We start from the raw sequence: 11,786 nt of genomic DNA on the forward strand, positions 1-11,786 counted from the left end.
ATAAGTTGATGAATCCTAACAAGTTATCTCTAGTTATTCGTAATAATGTTAGCTTTTATGATAGCTGTTAACTATTTTAATAATTATTAATTATTTTATTAATTATTAAATATTAATTATTAATATTTAGTTATTTATATAGTAATTTAAAATAGAAACTTGTAATAATAATAGTCATTAAATAAACTATTAAATTTAAAAATAATTATATAATTATGTTGACAATCGTCAAAATATTCCTTTAACATTTAAAGTTAGAAATGGTAAGTTTTCGTGAATAATTCTCTCAATCTTTAAATATTAATATAAAAATTATATTAATAAATAATATAAATAAGAAATATAATATTTTAACTATAGTAAAAATATTAAGCATTACCTTAAAAAATTTTGTTAAATAAGGTCTAAATATAACATATATATATATATATATATATATATATAAAGGTAAATTATTATATACGCTAAGTATAATGCCTTCTCACCCATAAAAATATGAATCATTCGTGAATTAAAGAGAGTAAATTCCACATAAATATAAATAAATATACATATACATCAAGTACACTGAATAATCTTCCTTCTTTTAGACTTTAGACATTTTTTATTATTTTAACAATGCCCATAATTATTGAGAGTTTAATGAAATGAAAAAGGAATTTTGAATGGAAGATATATATATATTACTTTCTTTAGATAAAATTTTCATTCTTTTGAAGCTCTTTTTCAAGAAATTTATATAAGCTTGAAAATTTATGGAAGCCTGGTTTTAATGAAATGAAATTAAGATAATTATTTTATTAAACATAAACTTTAAGATTTTTTATCATTAATATATATATGGGTCTATTATTTGTGGACAAAATTACCAATAATAATATGGCTCTACGTGCTATGCTAGGAAGTCAAAATGATATTGCATCTCAGACCATTAATAATTCAAACCGATAACGGAAAATGGACTTACCAACTTCTCTCCATCACCAAAAAAAAATATATTTATTATTTAATATTCTTTTTATGTGGCTTAAATTTTAGATATATCTTCATGGATCTAAATTGTAATTCGATTTGAAAGTTTCTCGTTGTGGTCCGATTAAGATAAAAAGTGAGATCTGTAATAGTGGCAGACAGCACAGGCCGATAGGCCTAGGCCCGAAGCCTACCATTGATCTCTCTAGGAATGCAGGGGCAACGCTATTGCGGTGTGAACCAATATAAATATTGTAATATTCTGCCATTTACAATAGAGTAGTGAGATATTCGAGAAACATACTAAGTTTAGGGTTTGAAAGTTCTGAGTGGTTGCATATTATTATTTTAATAACAGTGGAACTTTTTTCTCTTGTCTTGTCCGTGAACGTAAACCTCATAGTTGAATCACATTAAATTATGTGTTATTTTTCTTTTCTTGTAACACCCGTAATTTTTAAATTAATTATTTTATGGGTGGATATTAATATTTTATTTTATTTAAATTTTGAAAAATTATTTGAAATTTTTTAAATTTTAGAAATCGGGTTTGATTTTTCGAAAATATAAAAATTTGATAATTTTAAAAAATTAATTTAAAGACCACGTGACAAAATTAAAAATATATTTGGATTGTACGAATTTTTTTAAGTTTTCTAGAATTTTTTCGAAATTTTTGGGCATCGTTTTTTATCACAGGGCAGAATAAAAATTTAATTTCGGGTATATTGAATGAACCGACCGAATCGAACCGGACCGGATCGGAACGGTCGAATCAGATCGGCCCATTTTCTTTTTCCTTCTTCTTCTCGTTTTCTCTCTCCTCTCTCCTCCTCTCGCCGTCCCAGCCACCCAAGCTCGCCGGCGCACCACTTTAGCCCTTCCCCCTCTCCGGCCGTCGCCTGAAGTGCTGGAAAAATGCGCCCAAAGGCGCTTACATGCACAGCGCGCTGGTTCGCCTTCCCGGATCGATTCCGGCCAATCCGGCCACCAATCAAACCTGGTCTTATCCCAAAACATTTCTACACCTCGAGAGTTTTCTATAGACACCAAGAACACCAAAATTCATTTAGCGGTTTGTCCAATTTTTGTCCGATAAGTTTTAGCCCATTTTGATTTTCGGGATAGATTTCTCAAAAACCATAAACCCAACTAAAAATTTGAGAGTACCAGAGTGCTCCGCTCGTCGAGAGCTTCACGGTAATAACCATTCAAATTTTTTCGATACCGTTTTTCGATGGGTCCCATGAGACTTCACAGTATTTTTCCGAGCATTAAATGAGCTTAGAAAATTCTGTAAAAATTATATACTAACTCCCGTATTGTGGGCTTCGTGTAGGTACCTTCAATTCGAGAAAATTCAACAGTTGCTCGGATCTGCAATTTTAGGCCGGACAGACAGGCTATCGAAAAAGTCTTCGAATTGAGTCAAAGTTATAAGCCACCCCACCATTTTCAGACGTCCTGGATTCGTCTCCAATGACAGAATTGGCATAGGTAAATCCGAACCCCCATTTTGCTTAATTATCTAATGCTTGATTTCGATTCAAAATCTATAAAATATTCGTGATATGTTAGAAAAATATAATTCCTTTTGCGTTAGCTCTATAATATTGCTAAAGACCGCGAGGCAAAGTTTTAGAATTTTTAGAGCTCATTTGGATAGTTTTTGTAAAAAGGGTAATTGTAGGGACTAAATTATAATTTTTTAAATTGTGATTGTTGACTGTTTGGGTGGGTCCAGGAGGGGCCATGTGATGTGATTGAGTTGTGGATGTGTGGCTTATGAATATAAAAGTGCAATTTGAACCCTTTTTCATATTGGGTAGGTCCTAGGTATAGAGGAGACTCTGCTAGGTTTTCGGCACGACCTAAGGTATCTTTGTTACACCCTATCCCTTGTAAGGCATGATATATTCCCGTAATATACCTAATGAATTACCGAACTACACCTACCGATAATCTATTAAATATACCACAAGAGATTTTACAGGAAACATAGCATTTTATTTTATCAATTCTTTTGCAAAAAACTGCATGGGAATAGTTAAAATTCAATGTAAACATTCATTGGAAATAATGATAGACTAAATGTAACACCCTAGGCAAATTCCACATCGGCAAAACACGGGAGAGATGCTGGGTTTATAAGTTGATGGTTCGTAACCCCTAGTGACGCGTTTTAAAACCGTGAGGGCTTCGGTCCAGAGCGGACAATATCACTAGTGGGCCGGGCCGTTATATTTGTGGTATCAGAGCTGCTCCGCGTGCAACCTTGAACAATGGTAGGGCAAACCTCAGCGAGGACGCTGAGTCCCATAAGGGGGGTGGATTGTAACACCCTAGGCAAATCCCACATCGACAAAACATGGGAGAGATGCTGGATTTATAAGTTGATGGTTCGTAACCCCTAGTGACGCGTTTTAAAACCGTGAGGGCTTCGGTCCAGAGCGGACAATATCACTAGTGGGCCGGGCCATTACACTAAATATTATAAAAGTTACATTTTCATAAGTCTCAAAATAAAATACCAATAGTTACAAACTCAAAATGTGATAGCAATGTAATGCTTTTAAATACAAACTGCTCAATGTTCGTACATCCATACATATAGGCACAAAATACATCAAAAGGAAATTATAGAGGTATACCTACGATATATACCCATAATCAAAACCAAAATACTGCTTCAAAGTCTCTCACTCAGCAGCCTTCTCCTTTCCCTTACCTGCGACAGCATAAATAAGCTATTGCTGAGTATAACACTCAGTGGTGCACAACTAATAACTTTAAAACTTAAAATAAAGTAAAACTTGTCAAAGCATAATAAATCACATTTTTCTTAAGTATGAAATCATCACAATAGTTCTAAGTCCATAAGAGCCATTTATTGGAATCACATTTCAAATTAGAAATCACATTTCATAAATCACAATTCACAAAGCATTAATGTTGTCAATATTAATACACAGTTTAAGCCATGACACAAAATTTCACGATCAGTATCGTATTGTACACCACGACAAAACAATCTCATCCTCATTAATCGTTATTAATGAAGAAATGGCTAGCTAGCTAATGAGTACTCATATGGTCTTACCCCACTAACCGTTATTAATAGGAGATATAATCAATATCCATTATCAACCCCAAGTAGCAATTACTACTGGGGAGTTCCAAATGGACTGTCATGCTAACTGTGATTTCAAAATAATTTTCAAAAGTTTTTAAATCAATAATCACATTTCTAAAATAATAAACATATTCAAATTATCATAAAATCCATAAACGGGTGGCAACACATACATTTCTCAAATGTAAGAGAAAAATTATATTTTATTTAAAATAAACTCATACAAATCAAACTCATTTAAATTAACTCATTCTAATTAATTTATAAATTTAAAAATTAAAAAAAAAAGTTAATTGTGGCCAAAACTTTAATAATTCTCCTTTTTTCTTTGTCATCCAATTCAAAAAGCAGCCCTCGTGGGGTAGAACAATGCAAAGAAACGAATATAAATTTATAATTATTCTTCCTTGAAAATACAAAAATAATCTTATTTCCCTTTAAAGTAAGAACTTATGCAATTTTCCATGTCGTGTGTCTTCCACACATGGGGCATTGGTGACTTTTTAGGGTTATGCGTTGTCGTTTTCCTTGCGTCGTTTTCTGTGTTTTACCCACTCCACAACCTATATATAGGTGCAGCATTTAATTATAATTTAGTTTGGTAACTTTATAAAAATAAAAATATTACATAAAAATTTTATGAAAAATTTGAAGACACGTGATTAATATTTTTAGGTATAGTGATAGAGTTTATTATTCTATTAAAAAAATATTATTGAAAAGAATAATTATAAATCTTAAAAAAATTAATTTTTGTGTCTATAAAAAAGATATAAATAATATTTTAATATAAAAAAATTGGAGACGTGTATATTAATATACCAAAAAATTATAATTATTTAATTAGAATAATGTATTTATAATTTAATAAGGCAACTCTATAAAAATAAAGATAATATATAAAATATTTATATAAATAATGGAATAATTGAATTAATGGAGTATGGACAATCTCATAAAAATAAATGAAAGTTAGAAAGGGTAAGTTTTCATGAACAATTCTCTCAATCTTTAAATATTAGTATAAAAATTATATTACTAAACAATATAAATAAGAAATGTGGTGTTTTAACTATAGTAAAAATATTAAGCATTACCTTAAAATTTTTTTGTCAAATAAGGTCTATATATATATATATATATATATATATATATATATATATATAAAGGTAAATTATTATATACACTAAGTATAATGTCTTCTCACCCATAAAAATATGAATCCTTCGTGAATTAAAGAGAGTAAATTTCACATAAATATAAATAAATATACATATGCATCAAGTACACTGAATAATCTTCCTTCTTTTGGACTTTAGATATTTTTTTTTATTTTAACAATGCCCATAATTATTGAGAGTTTAATGAAATGAAAAAGGAATTTTGAATGGAAGATATATATATATATATATATATATATATATATATATATATATATATATATATATATATATTACTTTCTTTAGATAAAATTTTCAGTCTTTTGAAGCTCTTTTTCAAGAAATTTATATAAGCTTGAAAATTAAGATAATTATTTTATTATGCTAAAGTTGATAAAATTATAAATTTATAAATGTAAACTTTTAGATTTTTTATCATTAATATATATATATATATATATATATATATATATATATGTGTGTGTGTGTGTATTATTTATGGTCAAAATTACCAATAATAATATGGCTCTACATGATGTGCTAGGAAGTCAAAATGATATTGCATCGCAGACCATTAATAATTAAAACCGATAAGGGGAAATGGACCTACCAACTTCTCTCCATCACCAAAAAAAAAATATTTATTATTTAATATTATTTTAATGTGGCTTAAATTTTAGACATGTCTTCATGGACCCGAATTATGATTCGACCCGAAAGTCTCGCGTTGTGGTCCGATTAAGATAAAAAGTGAGATTTGTAATAGTGGCAGACAGTACAGGCCGATAGACCTAGGCCCGAAGCCTACCATTGATCTCTCTGTGGGTGCAGGGGCAACGCCCTTGTGGTGTGAACTAGTATAAATATTATAATTTTCTGTCCTTTGCGATAGAGTGGTGGGATATTCGAAAAACATATTGAAGTTAAGGTTTAAAAGTTCTGAGTGATTGTATATTATTATTTTCATCATAGTAGAACTTTTTTCTCTTATCTTGCCCGTGAACGTAAACCTTACAGTCGAATCATATTAAATTATGTGTTATTTTTCTTTTCTTTTATATACTGTATGATTATATAATTTGTGTATGTGTCCTAAATTTGTATGGCTGCAATAACATTATATAAAAAATTATTATATGCATCAGGATGTATAATCAATCAGATTTTAGAATTTCACATTTATTTATAAATTTTATTATATTTTTTATGAGACATACTATAATTTTAGATGATATATTAATTTTAAATTAAATAAATGTATAGACATAAATCCACACAAGAATTTTTCATTACTTATTATTTCAATTTAATTCCATAAAATGTAGCATAATTTCGAATAATCATTGGGAAATGACCACAAAAAGCAATCGATATTTGAAGATTGGGTTATATCTAATGATGCATGTAATTCACTGTAGCCTTATAAGTGATTTTTTTTTTTTAAATTTTACAATTTGGTTATAAGAATTATACTATTTTTATAAATCTTAAAATCGAATAATAATAATAATAATAATAATAATAATAATAATAATAATAATAATAATAATAATAATAATAATAATAATAATAATATTATTATTATTATTATTATTATTATTATTATTATTATTATTATTATTTTATTTTTTTTGAATTCTTATAAAAACACTCACACATTGGCTTAATATAAGTTCGTGTCAGGTCCAAATTGATGGTTGGTTTGGGGAAGGAGAGACCAGGGTAAAACTATAGAGTAAGGTCTCGTTTGATTTAAAATAATTTAATTTTTGAGAAGTATATTGATATAAATTATTGAGTACCACAAATCACTAATGTTATACCACGTGAGGATAGATCATTTAAGTAAAATTCACCTTCAAAGTCGACTCGTAAAAAGAGGGTGCCTAAAAACTTATTGACCTCTCAATAAGGTTGTTTCTTAGCAATACGGGATTATAAAAATAATCCACACTTGGAGAACTAACATCTTTATTGATCACCGTCACGTTAATCATGACTAATACTTACACATTAAACCACCTATTTCTACACACTAGGCCTATGCCACTACCCTATGAGCTACCACTTAAAGTGTTCGGGTCTCACGAGATGGAGCTAATTTTTAATACTAATTGATATGAACTGTGGAGTACCATGAATCGCTAAAATTATACCACATGAGGATAGGCCACCTAGGTAAAATTTACCCTTGAAAATCTATTAGGGTATCTAAAAACTTATTAACCTCTTACTAAGGTTGTTTCTTAGTAATGTGAAATTGTAATATATTTTTCCTGGGAAGTGCAATTCCAAGAAAGTTATTTTTTAAGAAATATGATTTGAACGTGTTTGGTTGATATGTTAAATTTCTAAAAAGCAAAAGTAAACTAATAGAAAGTGATGATAAAAATGGCATAAATATTTCTACTCCAAATACAAGTATAATATTTGAGAAAGATAAAACCTAAAAATAGGATAATTTATACCAAGGAACTTGAAATTATTTGGGTTAAACTAAGGAACTTACTTAATACACAAGAAGAAAGGAAATGAATTCCTGAGAAATTGTATGATGTGCTAACTAAACAAACTTAATTTTTTATATTTCTTGAAAATTTCGAATTCTCTAGTCAAATTACACAGAGCCAAACGAGGCGTAAATGTCTAACACTTAAGGTCCTAGCGGTTCCAATTCCGATCCATGATTGCAACAGCTATGGTGATTAAGGGTTTGATTTTTGAGACTAGCAAACTAATTCCATCCAATTCTAGTTTAGTTCCTCACCAAACCAGCCAGAAATTTATTTTTAAAAAAAATATTTTTGTACAAAAAGAATGAAAAATTAATTAACACGTTTGAAAATATTATAAAAATTTCAAAATACATTTTAATAAGTATATAAATTACTTTACATGAATAATTTAATTACAAAGACAATAAAACATGAATTTACAAAATGAAAAAAAAAACATATATTTTTTAATTACAAAGAAAAAAATATATAAACGGAAAAATTTATTAAATTTTTTTTTTTGTATAAAAAAGAAACATTAATGAAAAATCAGGTTTAACTAAATTATTTGATAATTAAAATACCTAAATTTTTTTTAGGGTTAGAAAAATTAAAGCCATTCTATTTCTCTTACCTTTAAGAAATCTCAACTGCCTTATTTCTCCAATTTTTCCATTTCTCATCTTAGATTTGACTTTTTTTTTATTAAAAAAATTAAATCAAATAAATGAAAATTTGTAAAATGAATGGAAATAGTTGAGAAAATTGAGGGTGGTTTCAAATTGAACATAAAACAGATGAGCAAAGCAAACTATTTAATTAACAAGAAGCTACAGAAGTGTTAAATACTTGTCCATAGATAAATAGGTCAACAGATGAGCAAAGACCAAGCCCAACCACACACCCAAATTCTAGCATAGTTCCTGCACTCAACCTTATTATTATTATTATTAATTTCCAGCAATTTCATCCTTATCTCAGCTCAGACAGCGACTCCAAATCCTCTTCCACCACAGTCACCAAGTACTGATTATCCGAATTCCTCACCGAGCAATTAGCACGAATTTCTCCATTACCACCTGTCAACACACTCAATTGCCCCATCTTTATCATCGAAGCCACGAACTGTTCGAAGAACAAAGATTGGTTCGCTGCAAAGCCCTTGACAATGTCCTTTGTCCTGGAATCTGTGTACAAATCTTGGTCTGAAGTAAATAAGCCTTCGCGGTCCACGAGATTAACGTAGTACTTGTTGTCGAATGTATTAGGAGATCGAATATCCAGCACGGTTGTATTGGTAGAGTTTGATGTTGGGCAGATTTCCTTGAGATCATTGGCAAATGTTTTGTCCATTACAGGGTCTTGGGTTGGATACAAACGGTTTGTGAAAGAGCTGCAGTGGCTTATTCCGATGGTGTGGCCACCGGAGAGGGCTACCACGTCGGTGGCATCGAAGTTTTTGGTGGCCAGCGATGTGAGAAGTGTGGTGGTGTTGGAAGTGGGTGCTGGCAGGTTCGCCAAGGTTGCATTTTGTGTCGCAAAGGTCAACCCGTCTCGCCTTCCCAGTGGAACATCATAATCAGGCCCGCCTGACTATAATAATAATAAAAAAAAATCAGTAGTATTAAAATAAAAAATTAATAACAAGAATAGTCATCATGATGTGTTGCACAAGCCCGTGGATGAACTTTTGAAGGGCTACGCTATGACTTCATTTATGGTTTACTTTTGTAAAGACTAAGCCAAAGTCTTTGATTAGGTAATCCAACGTGTGGTGGAAATTTTTTTTTATAATTATTTGTTAAATAAATAAATATTCACCACCGTCCATAAATAAGCAAGACGACTTAACTGTTATTCTACGGCAATTTGAGGTAAGATATTTATCTAATATATATATATATATAATTTGAAATTTTTTTTAAATTAATTTTTAAAGTAAAATTAAACCTAACATATTTTATTTGTAATAATGTGGCTTGGGATTTAACTGCTATGTTTTGAATGTTAGGCACAACTTTGTGCAATACTTGACTAGTAGGTCAAGTAATTAATTACCAACAAATTAGTAGGTTACCAAATGTTGCAAGTTACATAAATATAGCCACAAGATCACCACCAAGTCTCCATATGTACCCTATTCATTGTCAGTGTTTATGATATTCAAGTCAAACTCATAAACGTAACAATTATTAATCCAAATAAAAATATGCAGAGATAAGGCGAAAAAATCTTTCCAATTAAGTTATATGAAATCTTCCTAATTTTAAAATAGAAGATTTTAGAGAAATTAAGTCCGAATCAAACATTTTGTTTTAGACTCGACCATGGACTGATTCACAATCGAAATCCATAAAACTTGTATCTGACTCAAACCATTAATGAATTAAACCAAAATCATCCAGTTTAGTTTCGATTCACTCATTTGGTGAAGGGTGAACTAACGATTTCAAGCCTGTTTGAACCGGAACCAGCCCGTGGCTAAGATAATAGGCATTTAATCGGTTATTACTAGTGTTTGTTTGATATTATATTTTTCGATTCAAAATTATTTTTCTAAATAAAAATATAATTTTAAATATTGAAAAAAATAATTTGTAAAAAATTGTTTATTATTTTACTATTTTATGACAAAAATTTATCATATTTATTTTTAAATTATTTTTTAATATTTTATACTAATATGTTTAAAAAAATAATTTTTTACAAACACTAATTTTAACGGTGATGCAAAACATGCGCTTTGTTTATGGGTAGCTAAGCTACTAGCTTTTGAGAAATGAAGAAGTGAGCAAAGGTTAATTACCAAGAAAACAGAATCGCGGGCGGCAATAGCAACAATATCAGCACAGGAAACGACTCGGCCACACTCCTTGTGTACCCTCTCGCGCAGGTCATCTATGATCTCAAATGCCTCTTTTCTCAAGCTCAAATTGGGAGGTGCTTCTTGCTCACTTGGTCCACTGGCTGATCCATCAAGCAACACTGATGCATCGCACCCCTGACATTTTCAAACAAAACCCAAAGCCAGTTTTATGTAAATTTCACTCTAATACAGGAATTAAGCAAAGATCAGAAGAGATTTTCGGTTCTTTGTATTCCCAAATAGATTTCAAAATCTCACAGTAAAACAAAGCTACTGACCCAAAAGCCCAAAGTACAGTACCTAGTTTTCCATAATTTATAGTACTTATGAGAAGGTTAGCTAGCAGCGTCTGATTACCTGAACAAAGCAGTCATGGAAGTGGAGACGAAGCAAGCCAGCAGCTTGTCCAACGTCCTTCTTGAACACTTTCTTGAGCTGTTTTCTGATGATGGATTCTACTTTAGGGCAGGTAGACTTGTAAAATGTCCATGAAAGACCATTCACTATAGAAGCAGAGCTTTGTGCTTTAATGGCAGAAAAGCAAAAGCTTAGTGAGAGAAAAGAGATCAAAAGTAAACGAGTAAAGGATTTAGCAGTAGCCATGGCTGGTTTTGTGTCCTGGGAGAAGGACAGAGCATCTTATTTATAGAAATTTAACACTGTTTTGTTTTTGAATTTGTTCATTGGTGTGATTAGAGATAATTATTCAGTTAATTAACCAAAACCAACTTAGACGTTTATAATTAAATTTATTGCACTTTTAGAAATATTAATCGTCATTATTAATAGAAAATCAGTTAATTTAATTATAATTTTTAAATATAATTGATTTTAGTTAAAAGCCAAATATCAGATTTTAATAATTTAAAAAGGTCTTTAACATCATTGAATTAACGTTGATTAATTAATTTTATTATAATTTTTATTTATTAAAATAAATTTTAATTAATAAAATTATTAAATTTCATCGGCTTATTCAAATTTTGAATAATGATCAAATTATTCGGCCCAATTGTTTTTTTTTTTTTAATTGTTTGACTAAAAATATTGAAAGCTTGATTTTTGGGAGACAAACGAAGCACGTGACCAACGAACTCCCATTCTTCACATCTCTATCTACCAAGCCTCAATTAGCTATACGTAAGGCAGAAGGCCGTACA

The 11,786-nt window shown here is 29.9% G+C and overlaps 1 protein-coding gene across 1 annotated transcript; it reads right to left on the bottom strand.

The window, feature by feature from the left end:
- Window positions 1-8,558: 8,558 nt before the first annotated feature.
- Window positions 8,559-11,286, bottom strand: LOC110652700 (peroxidase 12). The gene is made up of 3 exons (XM_021808315.2): window positions 10,984-11,286; window positions 10,567-10,761; window positions 8,559-9,353 (listed from the first exon to the last, which is right to left on the bottom strand). The coding sequence occupies exons 1-3, from the start codon at window positions 11,227-11,229 to the stop codon at window positions 8,733-8,735; spliced, it is 1,062 nt and encodes a 353-aa protein (XP_021664007.2). The 5' UTR covers window positions 11,230-11,286; the 3' UTR covers window positions 8,559-8,732.
- Window positions 11,287-11,786: the final 500 nt, after the last annotated feature.

Source organism: Hevea brasiliensis, chromosome 16, assembly GCF_030052815.1.
Source record: "Hevea brasiliensis isolate MT/VB/25A 57/8 chromosome 16, ASM3005281v1, whole genome shotgun sequence".
Lineage (NCBI taxonomy): Eukaryota > Viridiplantae > Streptophyta > Magnoliopsida > Malpighiales > Euphorbiaceae > Hevea > Hevea brasiliensis.